The following is a 19,749-nucleotide window of genomic DNA, read 5'->3' as shown; positions in this document are numbered from 1 at the left end:
ATATTTTTTTACACACTGCCTTAACCTTTCACAATTAAATTCAAGAAAAAACTTTAATATTTTTTTTTCATGTCATTTACATTAACCCTGAGATATTCCATCGTAACACAACAAACCCCCCAAAAATATTTGGCATTTAGTTAACTGGAAAGTGAAACATGCTCCATTTATTGAATGCATGCACTGGTTGTGTTAATAATAATATAATTTAGGATTATTATACTCCTTTATTGACTGTCGATGACGTCACTAGTGGTCATTTGTTGCCATGGTATCTATGTCAAAATTGATTGGACGCCTGGCACCGTCAATGGCACTGAAACGAGCATTCATAGCATGTCCTCCAAGTTTCAATAGATTGTTTTTTTTTTTCTGACTGTATTTTCATTTTCTCAAAAGATGAAAAGTGGTGTTTTGTAAACAAGTCCGCCATACTTGGTCACATGCGCAAGTGGAAGTGCAGGTTTACGAGGGACACCGAAGTAGACAGTGTCCAAGCCTCATTCTTAGCCCCCTCGATACCTCTTCCTGTTTTAATTGAGTTATCGGGGACGTAATGACATCGCACTACTAAAATAGCCTAATCGGGCGTCATATTAGCCCTTGGACAACCCATTTGACCTTAAACGTCCTGCTTATTCCATTTGGAACTTATACAACTCCCTCGTGTTATGGCAGTGAGAAGGACACGGGGGGCTCTGGAGCGTCCACGGCGAGCTGTCAACTGCAATGTCTGGGAGAATCAAACCCGCCATATCGGCACCCTGACGAGCTAATCGTGGACACCATAGACCCGGGTAAGAACGCCGGTTATGTTTGATAAATACATATAGTCCGATTGCAGCAATTTGCGAAAATGTGGCCCGATCAAGTCAAACGAGTTAAGTAGCTTAGCGTGGCTAGGCTACAGCTAGCTATGTGGCCATTCTGGGACTTTCGTTTATCAAAACAAGTACTTGTAGGTACATTAAAAATTAATCCGAAGCGTTTTTTAAAACGAGTATGGGTATACACATTTGGGATTTAGTAGATGAAATGTTTCCATTGTGCTGATGTCTAAACAAATGTCAGCAGGAGGAGGAGAATTGTACTGCAGGTGTAATTACAATGGCACTTTGGTCTATGACGAGAGATCTAACCCCTCTAGCCCAATATATTATGTGTAAAAAATAAATAAATACATAGAAAATAATGCATTTCTGAATCATGTTGCTTCCCAATTATCCAAAATTAATAAGGAAATAAGTTCTGGGTGACTTATGGTGCCATTCGTAATTTTCAAATATTCTGGACATCTGAAAAAAAGATGCTTTTTTGTTGGTTACAAATGTAATATTTTTTTTCAGATCAACCTAAATTTGAACCATGCCTGGAAAACTAAAAGCCAAAATTGTGGCAGGCCGCCACTTGCCTGTCATGGACAGAGCCAGTGAGCTCACGGATGCTTTTGTAGAGGTAAGTTGATGGTTATTATACATTAAAAATGACATGATGTGCATTTTTATCACTTTTTTTAAAACACTTGTCAGTTGTCTGTTACATGTTTATACACGATAAAGCTCAACAACTTACACTCTACTTTTGAGCTTTTCTCAACTGCCTGTTTTGAGGGAGTGGTCCCTTTTTGTAGCTTTTGTTACCATGTCAACCGGAAGCGGAAAAAGCGAGCAGTTATTACTCATGGAAGTGGCAGGCCAACGTGTAAAGAAATAAAAGCGACTCTCCAAAGACAATGTGGATGTTATTTTTACTTCTGGGGACAGCACTAAATCACTTGCTCCACTTTTCATTATTTGTGCATGTACATGCCTACATGTTTTTGGGAATAGGCGGATTATAATGTCCCACAGTGCTGTACAAAATATGAATAAAAAAACAAGGAATCATGCATTTTACCTAACTTAAAAATGTCTCTTTATTGTGCAGGTCAAGTTTGGAAACATAACATTCAAAACAGATGTCTGCCCCAAATCCCTCAATCCGCAGTGGAACTCTGAATGGTTCAAATTTGAGGTAAATGCATTATTTCTTTAAATAGATGCTGAGTTATTGTCTATTTTTCTGAAAGTTATTCTTCTTATGTATATAAAAGTTGCTGATGTTCTCCCCTGACAGACTAACTGTGGTCATTAAATGTAAATGATGTCTTCATCACTGTTTATTTTGTTGCGTAGGTTGACGATGAGGACTTGCAGGACGAGCCGCTGCAAATTACCGTGTTGGACCACGACACATACAGCGCAAACGACGCCATCGGGAAGGTTTACATTGACATCGACCCACTGCTGTGCAGCGAGGCCGCTTCTGTCATCTCCGGCTGGTTTCCTATCTACGACACCATCCACGGTACTCAAATTGCCAATGAGTGTCACTCCATATGGTTCCCGTCTCATATCCTTTGTACTGTGGCATATGTTTGTCAGGTATCCGTGGGGAGATTAATGTCCTGATCAAAGTGGAGCTCTTCAATGACCTGAACCGCTTCAGACAATCCTCCTGTGGAGTCAAATTTTTCTGCAGTGTGTTTTCACTCTTTTTACATTACTTTATAGACTTCACTTAATTTATATGTTTATCTACAGTGTTACAGATTGTCAGCATATTTCAAAAAGAAGAGAAGTAATGTTTGTTTCTATCACGTTTGTGTGACAGCCACCTCCATACCCCGCTATTACCGGGCGGTCATGGTTCATGGGTTTGTAGAGGAGCTTGTGGTGAACGAAGACCCCGAATATCAATGGATTGACCGCATTAGAACCCCTCGAGCGTCCAATGAAGCTCGTCAGAGACTCATCTCACTTATGTCTGGTAGGAAAGGGAATGTTATCCTTGTTTTTCTTTCCTACCCCATTGTTCACATGTCTCTGTTTTTATAGGGGAACTGCAGAGGAAGATCGGTCTCAAAGTACTAGAGATGAGTGGGAACGCAGTGGTGGGCTATTTACAGTGTTTTGACCTGGAGGGCGAGTCGGGGCTGGTGGTGCGGGCCATAGGTACCGCTTGCACTCTGGAAAAAGCTTCCGCTGGAGGTGCGCCCGCCACTGCCACCGCCACCGCCATCGCACACATCCATCCGAATACAGCGCCCACTTCCAATGCCTGCAATTCCCCTTCGAAAGATGGAAAGGAGTGAGTACCAGCCGAGCATGATGCGGAAGTCTGTCAAAATTGGGGGAGAAATGGCGAGCATGGGATTGAATGTGTGTGTGTGGACAAAACATCTGTCTTCCAGTTTGTTTGTCCCAGAATTTGTCTCCGTTATATTGCATTGTGAAACGCACACAGCCTCTGGAGACATGTACAGTATACCAAAATAACACAGATATACTACACACCAACAATTTTGCTCTAACTCGTCTTTATTTGCAAATGGCTTACTTGCTTGCTTGCTCGCACCTCTGCATGTGTTTAGTGGCCTATCTTATACTTTTTACTAAAAGTTAGGAATGCTTTGGCTTATCTGGAAAATTGCAAGGTCAATTTAAAATGATAATGCAACTCTACAAGTTAATTTGGCGGATTTTGTTTATGGTGATGAACTGGCATTGAATAAAAGCACATGTTGTACATTTTGCCATTAATCTACTTGTAAAAAGTAGTGCAACATTGAAGACTTCCACACATGCCTTTCAAAATTTAGAAATGGTCAGATTATAAATATACCTAAATGGGTATCTATATTTTAGGTTTACCTTGACATTTTCCTTAAAAGCCAAATTTCCCTCACTTAGGCCTTACTAAGAACAGTATATATTGCACGTCTTCCAATTGCTGCTGCCCTTTAAAATGTGTCAGGGATGGAGACACCCCTGCATCATGCAAAGGGATCAGGAATTCAAAAAGACTGAATTGATATTTGCATATTTTCTCCTCTTTTCATCAATTGCATCCTAAAATATTTCATTATAGTGGCTTGGGATGAATTCTAGCCCCAGTGTTCAATTGCCAAACTTCACCACAAATACACAAAATCATTTGAAAATCATCAGTAATTTTTGCTCTGCAACCACTGCAAGATAGTGTCCTTGCTTTAGGCAATGACCTCGTTTTAGACGCGGTAGTGTTTGCATCCCTGTCTGCATGTGACTCACGTTGCTATGAGAGAGTGTTAAACCAACTTGCCTGTCCTTTTCCACCCTCTCTTACACTTGTCTTTTGTGATGACGTGCTGTAGGTTGTGTTGTACCTCTCTTTCTTTCCTTTCTACTCTGGCTGCACAAGGACTGACACAATTTTTACTGTGTGTCCAACATGACTGGTCGTCCCCTTTTCTCTTCATCTTCCCACTTTTTCTCTCTTTCTCGCTCTTTCTCTCTCTTTCCTCTCTCTCCCTGTGTGTCCATAAACATCGGTATCCAGGTCGCCTTTAGCCCACGGATGCCGCTCCACTCACAACAGCCCAGTGCATTCAGCGTGCAGTGTGCAGAGACTGTCCCAGAACTTCTCTGTCTCTGTGCCCACACTCATCTTTTCTGGTATGCACAAGCAGGGAAGGAAGTCAGCTAAGCAGAGTATAAGCATACCAATATTACCGTTTTAGAATGCGCAGTGAGGAAAATATCACCAAATGTGAAAATCTAGGTGAAGTCTAAGTGTTGAATGAGTTGCGGTCACAAGCTCTTCTCCTTTTTTTTTCATTTGGGTGATTGACTTTTGGGAAACAATGAGTTATAAAACGCTCAAAACAACCAGTTGTTCCCATTTTGTGCCCAGCTAAAGCATAAACTTCCTATTTCTTGTCACAATCACAGTTTGGGCCAACTCTGCATTGACTATACATTTAAGTTCTATTGACCATCATATACTATATATTCATCTGGTTTGGCACTTATGTTTGCTAACCTCATTGGTCTGTGAATTGTGTCAAATTATTCTTAAATTGCCAGATTACGCAACAACTCAGGACACCCTTTTAAGATATCCAATAACGAGCATAACTTTAAATAGTAAGAAAATGCTCTAATTTGGCCAGATACTTGTTTTTTATGTATTTTGCTTCAAGGAATATTTGATCTTATGTCACAACCATAATCTATGTTGTGTTTATTACTTGAGGAAGACAGGGAATTAAATATTCTATGGTATACCAGCTACCAGCTTCATATCTCGCCCCTCCAAAATCCTTTCTCAAGTTTATTTGCTTTTGTTATGGTGCTACACTGAAACATACTGGGGGCTATTTTGCATTGTCGTGGCACAGTTGGCATTGGTTGCTAGGACTGATTCACTGAGTCTTGACAGTGTGCAACTTATATTATTCAAGAACAGCCTTTCAACGGATAACCCTTTTAAGACAGGAAAAGAATATACAGAGTGCTTATGTAGGTGTCTAAATCATCTAATGTGCTTCAGTTGTGTTTTAATTGCTTCTTTTCTTCTCATGTCTTTTTGCTTCTTAGTGTTTTTTTTTTTTCATTTTTGCTTTTCCTGCTTGCTTTTGTTCTGTTTCTATTTGTTCTCCAGCCATGTGTAGCACCTCAACCACAGCACTTGCACAAACAAACACAGCACATTGGAAACATTCACATCCACTCATTGACACAAATGGGTGAGGCTGCGACTGATGTGTGTGTGTGTCATATTTTCCCACCAGGCCGGTTTTTGGTGAGGATCTTCCCTCGTCTTCCGGCCCGCCCACCCCTTTCAGAGCTCTCCCCACCTCCCCCTTTTCTCCTTCCCCCTTCTGTCCTCCCCAAGCCAGTCGTCAGTCCTCATCATCAGACACAGACCTCAGTTTGACGCCCAAGACGGGTAAGCACATGAGGGAGAACTCCCATATCCCAGCATACTCACATGCAAACACACAGTTCACTGTACACTGACCCCCCCCCCCCCCCCCCAACATCATTATGATTTATTTATTTTATTTACCATCATTTTTCCACGTTTAATTTGTTTTGTGTCCATCCCTTGTGGTGATTACCAGTATTAGTTTTGCTTGTTATGTTCAGTTCATAGAAGCACAGTGTCTCTTTGGTACAGTGTGACCCGAATTGGTTATAAGAATACAACCAGGTAGCTGTTGCCCGTTTTTCACTACGCCCTTACTCAATTCGACCCTCCCCTATAACCAACCATCTTTCGCCCAAAGACCTTTTTTTTATCCTAGGTGTCACCTGTTCCTTCAAGTAGAGGTTGAGATAGTTGAATAAACAAAACAAAGTAGAAATTCTTCCATGAAATCATGTGGTAAAATTGGTGTTTTATTGGAACAACATGGTTGCAACAAGTGTTTTACTTTCGTGGTAATTCATACTTTGCCTTAACTGTTTTGCTACAGGCCATCCAATAGACTAGATAACTAATCTTACCCAACTGTGCCATGTTATCACACATTCTTGGGATGCACAAACTAGCTAATTACCATTTTAAATCCATTAGTGCTTTAATCCTATCAGGCCAAATGTATCATATTAATACATTTTATTTTCCCTGGGAAAAATGGTGTACGTTTTATATAAATATGATACAAATTTATTTCAATTTCTACTTGAAATGTTGTCAGGGTTCAGAGTTTAAAGGATTTTAATTTGCTGTCAATTTTTAGTGATTTGGGCTTAAGTGCCAAGTCTGGCTGAGCCAAAAGGAAGTGAGCAGTGGAAAAGTGACATTGTTCACCCCTAAAATCTCCACCACCTTACCTGCTAAACATCTTTCCTTCTCATTGCTCCTGACTTCCAACTTGTCAGAGGAGCAGCCCCTTCCCGTGAGACGCAGGCCAGGCATTTTCCTCTGCCCCAGCTCCCCTGTCCTCTCCACGTCTTTCTCTAGCTCAGCGAGCGGAGTTGCTTCAACGTCCTCCCCGAGAAACACCACCCTGCCCCCTCCCTCCTCCACCCACTCTGACTCTGCCTTGCTGAGAAAGAGTGTTTCCTTCACAGAGGATTTTCTGCTGGTGGCTTCTGGTACAGCTTGGCTGCCTGCCGTGTGTCATTTTTGTCACAGAATCACAATAACAACACAGTGCAAGAGTCAACTGTCCACTCACCATTAACTTAGCCAGTCTTGTCTCACAGGATGATTTGCACCTGCATTAGTGTGCCACAGTAAATAACACAATTTTCTTTAACTGAACCAAAAAATCCAAATTAAGACCCCCCTAAAAAAATAATTAAATGTAATCCAGCAACCCGGTGAATGGAAAAAATGACTAACGGAGCGAAATAATGTACCTTGGCTCACTAAAGGATGGGAAACACTGATCTAACCATCTCACTTGCTTATTGTAAAATTAAAGTAGTTTTCCAGTATGCAGCATGGTGATTTTGTCCCACACTTCCCCTTCAAAGCTATTTAGTAAAAGTTGGCACATGGGCAGACACGGAGCTGGTATCCTCAGTCATGTGTTTAATAGTTGCTTTGAGTTACCCGAGTATTTACTACTTTACAGTGTTGTTAATGACTTTGGATTGGAATTGTTTCTCCACAGATTTGAGACTTTTTTTTTCTTTCTGTGACCAGGAATGGGCAGCGGGGGCAGTGCCGGCAAAGAGGCGGGACCCTTAAAGACGCTGCTAAGGCAGCAGACGCAAACGGCTCTGGAACAGAGGGTAATGCAATGAGTCACATTTTTTCAAATGCAGCGAACATTTGTGGATTGATATTTGGCTTGGTGATTCATTTGACTTTATGAGTCCAGACAGGTTTGTTTTTCAAATGAAATTTTTTGCAAAGTAGTTTGAAATGCTTCTACTCAACTCCTAATGCAACTAGTAAGCTATTTTTTTTAAATATAGTAGAAAGCTGCAGTTGTACAATTCGAAATGAAAGATTATTGGCTAAAAAATATCTTATTGAACTTTATAGTTTATCATATATTCATGTTTTCAATGAAATATAGTATTGACCATAATTTGTAAATCCCAGTATTCGTTTTTTATATAGATTTAACTCAAAATCCCAACTTAATTGGAATTGTGATTGTAAATCATAACATTTGTAACAAACAAAATTACAAATAAAATACTTATTTACGGTTATAAAGCACTGGGGCTAAAAAAGGTCAAAAAATAGTTTTATAAATACACAGGTTAAGGTCTGGTTTCCTTTTTCTTTTTTTTTTAAACGGGGTGTTTGCAAGAACAAACATTCTTTCCTTCTCTGTCCTTTCGACCAACTGTGCTACTCAGGGAGCGTCCTGCTCTGGGTTGTATTTAAACGCCAGGGTATGTCGCATCTTTGTCACTCTTTCTATCCATTTACCTCTGTAACACTCTGACCACCTTATGGCCAAAGTGACAGATTCCTTGCTTGCCAATCACTCTCCTTTGCCACTGGGGTGGAAGCTCAGAAAGAAATTGTGTGGCCTTAAAGTTTGAACGGATGTGTGACTGTGTGTGTTTTGGACTCCCGTCCCTCCCACTGTCCAACTTTTCCTGTGCCTTCTGGACTTTTTCCCCCTCCTGAAAGGAATGAGCACGCTCACTTTCATCATCTCATTTTTCCCCGATCTTAAAAAACTGAAGAGCAGTGAGTCATGTTTACTGTCCCATTTTCTATTAAGGATTGCTGGATGCTAAAATATTGTTCTCTTAATAATATTTGATGATCACATGCACTTTAATAGTTTGTAATTATTACTGCAATGTGAGGTAAATACTATTTGGCTGAATAGATTCAGCTCAGCTAATGTGGTCTTGTTTATCTGGCATCAGACAAGATTATATCTTAACTGTACTTTGGTGGTTGTACAGTCTTCCGGGTATAGTTGAAATGAGGGTAACGTTTGGTGGCAATATCAATTTTGCATGTGAGTTCAAACCACACTTGTTGCATGTTGGCACGATCCTAACCTAAACTCACTCATTTGGTATGGTTTAGGTTTCCACCTCCTCAGAGTTTACACATTTAGATTCTGTTATATTGAAGGGGAAGCAGCCTTTTGATGGCAAATGAAACATTTCCATCGAAAAATTAAAGCTTATTTCGAACACCCCCTTCCCTACACACACACACACACAACTTGCCAAAATCCATTGACATGAGCTCAAAAAAAACTATCTGGATGCAACCACTAATTTTTTTGTTTTAATTTTTTTTGCTTCTTTTGTTCAGTCCGTGGAAACACAATCATTCCAGATATTTAAAATTTGAAATCAATGTGTTACTTAACATACATGGGACCACACAGTCAAAAATTTGAAACAAGGCATCAAATCCGATTGGTTCATTTCAGACTGCCACACTAATGAGCATCATTTTAAACTTTGATACAGTTTCTGCATTGTATCTCATTAAATACACAAATAGATTAAATGCATAAAGTAATACTGGTTGTTGTTGTTGTTGTTTACACCACTGGTATTTTTGTTATTTCCAGGAGTTCCCATTCTTCACATTGACATCTTTCCCACCGGCCTTTCTGATTCACGTTGGTGGAGTCGTTAGTGCTCGCTCGGTCAAACTACTGGATCGTATACACAACCCCGGTAAGTTAATGAACACTTTTCTTCCTTTATTAGAAAAAACAAACCAAATTTGACTGTCAATGTCTAGTCTTGTTACTGTTTAACAGTTTTTTTTCCCCCATGTGTCTTTGCTGATGATAGTTATGAATGACATACAGGTGAACGTTGCCCTTGGTTGTATATAAAGAGCTATTGTCAGTATCAAAATAGACAGCTAACATCACTGCACAGGTTCAAATAATAAAGCAATGGTCACCTTGTTGACTGTTTAAATGGCTGTTTATGTACAATGAGATAGCTGTGTGTTTCCTTGCCGGCTGTGATATATGCGTCATGATCCTTGGAGGTGAGGCATTATAACGTATAGTGGCGCATGGGTGCAGTGTTTTGCGTGCTGCTGTTACTGCTGCTTCTTTGCGGTGTTTTTGGCTTCAGTCGATATTGGCCAAGCTTCCAGATTGTCTTCCTCGTGATTTGCTACTTTGTCTAGTACATCTGCACTATCTGATCATATCTAATATGAGCAGTATTTCAATAACTCATCTCTTTTATGATGTAAGTATGACTAAAATAGGAGTGTACCCACAAAATTAGTGTTTCCCTGATATATCAAAATATGTTTTCCAATTAATCTCCTCGTATACTAAATCCAACAGCATACATTTAATTTCTTTAATACTTTTATTGATTTATGGAGGTGATTTAGGACAAATACTTGGTACAGTTTTTGTTTTCTTGTGAATTAACCTTTGCAAGTCTATTTAAATTTGATTCCCTTGTTTCCGAACCCCAAATTAAAATGCATTGTTTGTTGTCAATAGTAAGACATTTTTTTCCTTTGGTCTTTGCAAGTATTTGTCATTAAATAATTTTTCGATTAACCTGTCCAGTGATGCAGTGTGGAAGGACAGTTTCATGTCCTTGTAACTCTTTGGAGGTTGGATATTTTATTTGTCGGCTTATTCGGAAGAGCACAATGCAGACAGCCTTTGATTGTAGTCATTCATAGATCTCCTTATTTTGAAACTGTTCCGTTTGTACCTGGAGGGTCGTATATCGTTTTCCCACATCTCTAATTTCCCCTTTGGCTTGTCATTCTTTTGTGTTTTGTCTGCACTGAATGCACAGAGCGTGTGATGTAGCGCTATTTTCTTACGTATCTATTCGTGTAAATGGTTGCCCGTTGTGTTGTTGGACTGTCTCTTCTCTGTTTCTCTCTTCCTTTCTTTCTTTCTCCTGTACTAATGGTGTGTTCTGGCTCAGCCTTGGGTAACACGCGCTCATACAAACTGCTAGACTGGAGTAGTGTCACGGCAGGTATTTCCCCCCCTTTTAATGCTCTCTCTCTCTCTCTCTCACCAGAGTTTTGACAGCTCATTGATTTAGAGGCTGTTTTTGTTGGTAATTGAAAATCTAATTGGTGTCCTACACATTTGGGTTATTTCTTTTGCGTAAATATCAGTGAGCTGTCATTTTCTCTCAATCTGTACGAATGTGTGTGTGTGTGGAGCTGAGTCAAGCATGCGCAGTGCTCTCTCACCCCCACCCAGCTTGGCCTGGTAAATCCTTTCCGCACCCCCCCTCTGCCCCATCTAAACTTTTGACCAAGATCATCCCGCTCCAGTGCTCCCTCAACGTTGTCCCGACTTTGTTGTATTGCTTACTCAAGCTGCATTCTAACCCCCTCCCCCGCCCCCTTTCAGGTTTAGGCGCTTGACAAGTAAACACTGAACAGGCATGTGCACTCTTTAACTCACTGGGCTGTATTCATACGGAGACGAGGAAGGAGCAGGTGGAAGAAAAGGTCGTCAGTTTAGGAAAATTTGGAAAAACAAGGAGTGATTGGGATGGAATTTATAGATGTGTGCTTTTGGGGGCATTTACCATGATTATGATGGACTCTGGTGGATGAATATGGCCCTTACTATGTCCATAAACGTGCACATGGGCATGAGTGTGCACGTTGGTGCCTGTGTGACAGTATGCTTCTGGTTCGCAGAAAGCTGCTTGTGGGCTTGGTGCCTGACATTTTGTCCTCCATTTCATATTTATTTTTTCCCCCCGCTCTCTCATGGAATCATTCCAATATTCTCACATTGTATGACAACCGGCATGTGGACTCACATGATGTGACTCAATACAGTACTCTATTGTAGCCCTTCTTTTTGTTAATGAAACAGGGTTTGCAACTAGTTCAAACATTTTCAGGTTAAGATCTTTGGAATGACGAAAGAATCCGTGCTATTAAACCAAGCCTCATGATGTCATTGCAACATCCCCCCCATTCATGATGAAGGCTTAATTGTGGTTATTGTTGTATTATTTAAATAAACGTTCATAGAATTTCCTTTGCTATGTTTAAATACACCAGATTTTTGCATGTGCACATGCTCACGAACAACCCAGACTAAATTGAGCTCTTCCTTCTTGTACAAAGATGGGAGTGATATACATTGAGCAAAAAGGAAAATACAACTTTATTTGGGGCTATGCGCCCTCTTGTGGAATCCTAAAAAAATTGACAGTATTACAGTACTTTGTTTTTACAGTTTTTTTTGTTGTAGTGGACATTAATTTTACCCATTTGTCATTCTTTAGGCCAACTGTCTTAAAACTAGCCATGTAACTTGGACTATCAATCCTCGGAGCCCCGATTATGATTTTTTTTTTTTGTATCAGGGCCGATTAATTCATTACAGACCCATTGTGGCTGTGTTTCCTTTTGGTTTCGAGTTAGTCAATAGAGGGAATGCACCCACAGTTAACTTTTCATTCTTCTAGACACTAAATTAAAAGCAAAAAGTAGAATGAAAAGTATGTACTCAGCCTGCCTTCTTGCATCACCCAAGCACTTATTCCACCCTTTCCTATTTGGAACCTGCAAATTTCATTAACTGAGGCCCCCTTCTACATGTAAGTATTAGTATGTAGATCATAATTTCCATTGAACGTGTCTTCATCTTTGCCATTTGTCACTTTGTTTTACAAAAATGATCGACATTCATTTCCTCCTGCTTTGAAAACACAGTGGTCCCACCCCCACAAGTGACCAGAAAATACAAGTTGCCTGTTTATTTTCTGGTGCTCCAAGTTAAAATTGAGACCACAACAGAGAGATGTGTGTCAAATATCATGTCGGCATGTTTGCTATTTGACAGGCAGGATAAGTGTGTCTCTCACACACATAAAATAAAGTTCATTTGATTAATGACTTATTTATCCAGTGTGTAATAATGCTTTGTTGACTGAGATATATCATGCGCTTTTTCCAGATGAGCCAGAGACCCGCGATGCCTGGTGGGAGGAGATACGACAGGAAATTAAGTCTCATGCCAAAGCTCTTGGTTGCCATGCCGTGGTGGGATACAGTGAGAGCACCAGTATTTGGTATGGACTGAATATTTTTCCTTATTAGAATATCTATTTATTGGTTTTTATTTTAAATAATGTATTTTTCCTCCCAATTCCCACACTCTACCATATTCAGCGAGGAGGTGTGCATTCTGTCTGCCTCTGGTACGGCAGCCATCTTAAATCCTCGCTACATGCGCGAAGGTTGTTTAGATGCTGCAAGCACTGAACACAGGTGATGTCTTACTCTGAATATACTCTAATGAGAGATAATGATAAAAAATTGATGGAACACCAAGCATTGGAAAATAACTGGAAATGTTGTGATTCATTTTCTCATTTAAATCCCAATTACATTAAAAAGTCACATTTCTTTGTAATGTCAGGGTTAAATTTTAAATTCAGTTTTTATTATTGAATGCCCTGATTTTCATCATACAAGTATAATGAGATTTAAAGTCTGAGATTGTCCAGGTATACCGAATGTAAATGGACCACTGCAAGTAAAATCTTTCATGTAAGCTGACAGCAAAGTGTCTCTTTTGCCAGGTTTGATGAGCTGTCTCCCTCCAGTTGCAGCTTCTGCCATATACCATACGATGAGTTCAACATGCCATTTCCAGCCCAGCTCACCTATTGCTACATCTGCAGACGACAAAAGGTCTCAATTTTCATCTCCATTGTTTACAGTGCAAAACCATGGCTTCCAACCCATTCATCACTGCATGTGGCTTTCATTTTTATACTTTTTGGTAGGTTCCTGATGTTCTATTTACAACAATAGACCTGCCATCAGAAGCAGCTATTGCAGGGAAAGGCTGTCTCATTCAGGCTAGGTATGATACCACAAAGGACATGTATACAGACATGGTGTGAATCAATACAGGTTAACGCTTTTATTTTTCACTTCACAGACTATGCCGGTTGAAGAAGCGAGCGCAAGGGGAGGTGAACGCCACGGCCATCTCCAACCTGCTTCCTTTTATGGAATACGAACTCCACACACAGCTGATGAACAAATTGAAGCTCCGCAGCATGAACGCTCTGTTTGGACTCCACATACAGATCAGCGTTGGTGAGAACATGTTGCTGGGTCTGGCTGTAAGTGCACCTGTTAACACATTTGAATTGATCACAATATATCTTAAGTATATCAAAGTATGTGTGTGCTATTTTGTTTTCAGTCTGCCACAGGAGTATATCTCTCCGCCCTTCCAGCACCAGGAGGCATCCAGATCGCAGGGAAGACGCCGATTGACCTGAGCAACGAGCAACACATATTGACCATCCAAAAGAGAATTAACGACACAATCGCCAAAAACAAAGAGCTCTATCAGATCATCCCACCGGTGAGGAAAAAATGCTTATTCCATCATAAACAATTTAACTGGCTACCTTTTTATAAATTGGGATTTTGGGCGACAGCAAAATAAGTCTGAAATAATTGTCTTTTGCGCAAACATTTTTGAAGGGCAGGCTTTAAGAAACGTCCTATCTCTATATGATCAGTTGCCGATAATCTTGTACCTTTTTATCTCTCTCTGATCGTCTAAGAAATTATTTACCCTGGACCCCGAGGTGCTCGGCGACATAAACATGGTACTGATCGTTGTGTGACATTGGCAACGCATGACAAATGCTTCACTCTTGATAATCACAACCTTTACCAACACTTAACTTCTGCGTGATAGCCCCCTTCAACAGGGGAAGGAGTGTTTGGGAGCAGGCCAAAATCTAACATGTTTCCTCTTAAGGCAGGGGCCGGGTGCCATTGGGACTCATTGTTTTCTTTTGTTTTTTTTTAACTTTTGACCATCTCCTGTGCCCATTCACCCTGCGTATGATTGTGTATACATGACACTCTTTCCCCAGATTTGTTTTCAAATTAATGTGTGTGTGTGTGACACTATTTGCCCAATTCTCTTTTCAAATTAACACCAGCAATGCTGTGTGTGACTGACAGTGGTACGCAAGCGAGCATGTGATTTGTTATTAAGGCTTTGGCTCCCATTGACGCTGATATGAAAGATGTTTAATCCATGTGAACTGGAAAGGCCTCTACCAATTCAATGGATTGGATGTCTTTTGCCGTCAATGGCAGCCAATGAATTAACAGTCCCTTTACAGATGGGGTCATGCAGTCTTTTTTAAAATATTTTTAAGAACCTGCACCATCTCAGTCCTATTTTTGTGCTCATTTTTTTAGGATTTCACAGAAGAAATAGTGGGATCTCCCATCCCAGAGCCCAGACAAAGAAGCAGGCTGTTCCGGTCCCACTCGGAAAGTTCAGATGAGTTATCAGAATTGGACCTCTCACACGGAAAAAAGGATGCTTTTGTTCTGGAGGTGAGTTGAGCAAAATACATTTTTGAAACACATCTAAATTGTGGCCCATCCGCTTTGTGTTTAAAAAAATAATTTGCTCCTTATTCACTTCAATTTGCCCACCTTGCTATAGATTGACGACACTGATGCAGTGGAAGATATTCATTCCCTACTTACAGATGGCTCACCTCCAACGGGTATGTAAAGCACATAGTTATCATTAAAACACACTTTTTGATTGTTAATCCCCATTTCCTTATGGTTTTTTTTAGGGTTCCACAGCTGCAACACTGAGATCATGCCTGGAATTTACAACTGGACATCAGGAATACAGGTCTCTCTTCACACCATGTTTCTGTTTGTTAAGTTGTGCTAAGTTAGGAAAATGAACCCACATCATTTACTACTACACCACATGAAAGTCAACATTTAAGACACTTGAAATGATAAATATATTTTGCCAATTTTTTCAGATGTTTTCATCTGTAAGAGTGTTAAGATTGAGCAATGCCAATCTCACCAATCAAGGCTTGAACAAGATCTTCACAGACCTGTGTGAGAACCTGCTGAAGGTATAGTATATGACAAATATCTTGAAAGCTTTGGTCACATTATAAATGATTTTTTTTAATGGTCATTTGTTGTCTTTCTTTCAGAGTTTATACTTTAAGTTACGCTCTATGATCCCCTGCTGTATTTGTCATCTCAACTTCACCGTAGCCGTACCGGAAGAAGAACTCATACAGGTGAGCCTACCTACAAAGCCATTGTTTTCACTTCTCCTTTTGCAATAAGATCTGCTTATTGATGTTTGATTGACAGGTTGCTGTGACAGCGGTTGCCATGACCTTTGACAAAGACCAAACCCAGGAAAAGCCAGTCGACAAGCATGTCACCAAAGGTAAGTTCAAGATTGCATTATGTACACTCCATCAGTATCCAAATGTGGATGCAAGAATCAATATTTTGATGTAATACTTTAGGGTGTGTTTCTTTTTTTTAGGGTGCAATGAGACTGAAGAGCAGCTGCAGTTCCCCTTGGAGCTCTGTGCCGACTCCCTATCCACCAACACTCAGCCACTAACCAAAAGCTCAGGTACTTTGGAGCTGTCTTCCCAAGATGACTTTTCACACACCCCTTCTTTCAATAACAGGTTTCGTTACCCATCTCGTCCATTAAGGTACACTCTCTTTAGTCACTCCGGCTGCAAAACTCTGCCAAAATCAGCTGGTTATTGTGCACCCGGAAGGTAAATCTTCAGTGGTGTCAAGTCGCAGAGTGTAGTCTTGTCACTTTTAAAAAATAGCAGATAGTGGTCTCATTTTGTCTGACACAGAGCTGTTTTAGGTTGAGCAATTTCACACTGTTTTTATACCTTGCACAGTTAAAGAATTGCATTTTTGTTGGCTTTTGTTTCTCCACAGGTGTCCAAGCAAGTACCACTGTTTCTTCCAGAGGTAAGCCCACAAGGCACTTCCATATTTCCCACCCAATCTTCTACCCAAGCTACAACACAGCCCCACTTTTTGACTTATCATCCTTATCTCTCGGGCAGAGATATCCTGCACCGCAGCAGACGTCATCCACTTGTGTTCTTTTGTTTGTTTCTGTTATTTTTTTTCCTTGTTGTCTTTTGTGTGGTTGTGGGTTTTGTGTGTGTGTGTGTGTGTGTGTTCTCTCCAGCTGCCTCCGTTGATTACGGTTCCTTTGCAGACAGATGCAGCACCTGGCTAGAGCTGCTTAGGCTGAAAGCTCACACCATAAGACGAGGATCGGTTAAGACAAGTAGGGGACACAGTCTTGAGCACATTCTGCTGGCCAAATGCAAAGATACACAACACTCACAAGCACCCACGGCATACATCTGTACGTAAATGCCACTGTGGAGCGCCACAGTGGAGCTCAAAATGCTGCTTTTTTATAGGCGAATGGAAAGGTTTTTGGGATTTGTCCACTCAGCAGTTTGCCCTTTTGATATTGTCAGTTGGACCGGAGTTGTGATTTTTCTACGTTTGTTCCCCTAGAGTTGCTTGCCGCAATGTTGGATAGACTTGTATACCCTTGAATAAGATCAAAATCACAAGCCAGGAATTTGGACAGGCACTGCTGACTTGTTCTGTAAATTCTAGCATCTAGAAAGATGTTTTTTTTTTTTTATGTGCAGGCATAACAATAACATAAGTAACTTTCAGTTTTCAGTTAACAGTTGATGTGAAGGGATTTGATCACATGTGGTAAGGCCAATTTTCAACAATATCAATAATAGTCATTGGATTTCATTACAATGTGCATGCTTGCCTAAAGCCATAATGAACTCTTGGTATAATGGTCATTGATCCACAGTGGCTTTTTAAGTTGTTTTATCAAACTTGACTGATACAATCCAGATCAGCTAAATTTTCTTTCACTCTCTAGCTTTTGCATTATTATTATTGCGCCCACCTCAGCTCATATTGTAGCTGTTTCTTCCGCATCGCCTCACTCCAAAAGAGTAACAATGGATACATTGTCGTCTAAACATGTGAACATACACCACAGCTGTTCCCAGGTCTGTGTGTCTGTCTGCAGACACTGTTTAAAGCGTCTTGTCCGCCTGTTAAGCATGACAAGTGATTGTCTGGCCACCCACATGACTGCATGTCTTTTACCAACACATCTATAAGCACAATTTTTTTATTGTTTTTACATTGCATTTTTCATGAATGTAAATAAGATGTAAATAATTGTCAGTCATTTTAATTATTGTTTTATGCACGAGTGGAATGTTTTCATAATGCATTCAGCTACTTTTTGTAAAAAAAAACATTTTTTTAAAGCCATTAGCAATACTCTCTTGCAAATAATAATTTTGTGTATACACTCAGTCTCCTCTTTGGACCGCTCCAGCCCTTTGACTGAAAGCCGCTTTCGTTCACAACGCTCAAACCGCTGCTCATTCGGAGGAAGTTCGGTCACCGTAGTGAAGATGACTCCCCTTTCCTTCCTGCCTGGTACCCGTGTGGTAAAATACTTGGGCATCATCAACATGTTTTTCATACGAGAGACCACTTCTTTACGAGAGGTACGGCCTAAATAATGCAAAGACATTCTGTGGCGACTTTAAAGTATATCTTTTTGTTGTTTTCAGGAAGGCGGCGTCAGTGGCTTTCTTCATTCGTTCATAGCTGAGGTGTTTGCCATGGTCCGTGCCCACGTCGCAGCACTTGGGGGGAATGCTGTCGTGTCCTATAGTATGAAGGAGTGTGTGTTAATGGAAAATCCCAATAAGAACCAGGTACACACTGAAGGACTTGATGGAAATTGGACTGTTTTATTTGATTTGATTATGTACAAATGCATTGGAGATTTGGCTTGGTGTTGGTAACTGTTGGAATTTCTTTCCTTTATCATTTTTGTGGATAATCAAAATTCATCCTTGACTATAAAAAAGAAACATTAAGATTTTTAACCATTTTCAGCATGTTTGCTTGAAACCAGTTACTGCTTTTGAAAAAAAATGTTGAATCAATTCAAGTTAAATATGTCAAAGATAGTTCCATTATTAAAATAATCATCAGTTGCATTTTACCTTAATCAAAGTACCGCTCTATATTCAGTCCCTTTTCAGATGTTTAATCCCTTTTTGTGTTTGTGCACAGGCTCAGTGCCTCATCAACGTAAGTGGCGATGCCGTTATCTGCGTGAGGGAATCTGATCAGGAGCCTGCGACCTCTGCTGCAAACCTTGTGCAAATGGGCACAGGTGGAATGGAAGGGGCCACATGACACCGGCCCCCACTCAAAAACACAGTCTAGCCGTCCAAATGGGGGCAAACGTCGCCTGCCTTAACATTGTCAAATATCCCAAAGTTCGGGCGTAGGTCATAATAAGCAACGCATGCGCACAATAGGAACATTTTGAAAAAAGCATTGCTGATATTCATTTTTATCATGTGACTTCTTCCATAACAATTGCTTGAAACAATAGCCAAAGAAGCTCCTGATGTCGACCTACTTGGTGTCCGTATATCGTGCTTCCCTCCACTGGCCCGAACGACTACAATATTCTACTTCAGTGTTTTGGTTGCCAGCATTTCAAATGGGATATTGCAAAGTGGCAGTCGCTGGCATAAACTAATTTGCCAAGTCCATTTTTATTGTCTTCATTATTGCTGTACTAGACATATTTTATCAACTATTTCAAAAGAATCAGATCACAGCCCCGTCCCTTCCTGGTTGCTGGTGTCTATATTCTTGACAATTATGGCTTCACCACAAATAAAGAAAGATAAAGGTTTCTTTAAGGTATATTCTTTACTCATATTATGTCGCTGTTCAGTCAGAGGTCTAATCCTGCTACAGATTTTCGTCTATTTGTTGTTGATTCATGATGCCTGAGACTGGAAATAATTTGGGTTGTTTATATCTATATTTTTTAAAAAAAAAAATATGGGCTGTAAATATGCTTTCTGGTCATTTATTTGTTTCCCTTGTCAGTGCAATAATTGCTTGTCTGAAATTGGTGGTACTATAAATAATTTCTCTGTGACAAGCACATCGTGATCTATTTCTTGGATTTGTGTCCAAACTTATATATGCTAGAAGCATGCAAACCAATTTTTTACACCATGAACTTGCTTGCTTACCTGGTTAAGAATTGCACAATAAAGTCAGTAGAACCGAAAA

At 40.2% G+C, this 19,749-nt stretch overlaps 1 protein-coding gene across 15 annotated transcripts; it reads left to right on the top strand.

Moving 5' to 3' along the window:
- Positions 1-320: 320 nt before the first annotated feature.
- c2cd5 (C2 calcium dependent domain containing 5) lies at positions 321-19,749 on the top strand. 15 transcript variants are annotated; one of them, XM_077741465.1, is made up of 32 exons: positions 321-797; positions 1,347-1,455; positions 1,927-2,013; positions 2,175-2,346; positions 2,424-2,519; positions 2,653-2,808; positions 2,877-3,129; positions 5,594-5,751; positions 7,462-7,550; positions 8,130-8,165; positions 9,320-9,428; positions 10,671-10,724; positions 12,680-12,794; positions 12,895-12,993; positions 13,308-13,419; positions 13,515-13,594; positions 13,673-13,859; positions 13,943-14,107; positions 14,313-14,357; positions 14,965-15,105; positions 15,218-15,281; positions 15,357-15,418; positions 15,558-15,656; positions 15,741-15,830; positions 15,907-15,985; positions 16,088-16,180; positions 16,266-16,334; positions 16,510-16,542; positions 16,799-16,870; positions 17,950-18,146; positions 18,213-18,359; positions 18,724-19,749. In XM_077741465.1, the coding sequence occupies exons 2-32, from the start codon at positions 1,366-1,368 to the stop codon at positions 18,847-18,849; spliced, it is 3,375 nt and encodes a 1,124-aa protein (XP_077597591.1). In that variant the 5' UTR covers positions 321-797; positions 1,347-1,365; the 3' UTR covers positions 18,850-19,749. The 15 variants fall into 15 exon arrangements, with proteins under 15 accessions (XP_077597591.1, XP_077597599.1, XP_077597592.1 ...); XM_077741473.1 differs by lacking the exon at positions 5,594-5,751 and adding an exon at positions 4,360-4,475; XM_077741466.1 differs by lacking the exon at positions 8,130-8,165 and having other exon boundaries at positions 322-797.

The sequence above is a fragment of the Stigmatopora nigra genome, chromosome 2, assembly GCF_051989575.1.
Source record: "Stigmatopora nigra isolate UIUO_SnigA chromosome 2, RoL_Snig_1.1, whole genome shotgun sequence".
Taxonomy (NCBI): Eukaryota; Metazoa; Chordata; class Actinopteri; order Syngnathiformes; family Syngnathidae; genus Stigmatopora; species Stigmatopora nigra.
Note: the sequence above shows the minus strand (reverse complement) of the source record. Positions and strands in the feature narration are given on the sequence as shown.

Coding starts and splice junctions, on each gene's coding strand:
- c2cd5 (XM_077741465.1), top strand. CDS start 1,366: ATGCCTGGAAAACTAAAAGCCAAAATTGTGGCAGGCCGCCACTTGCCT. Junction 15,282..15,356: donor AGATGGCTCACCTCCAACGG/GTATGTAAAGCA, acceptor GGTTTTTTTTAG/GGTTCCACAGCTGCAACACT. Junction 16,871..17,949: donor ACGAGGATCGGTTAAGACAA/GTAGGGGACACA, acceptor GTATACACTCAG/TCTCCTCTTTGGACCGCTCC.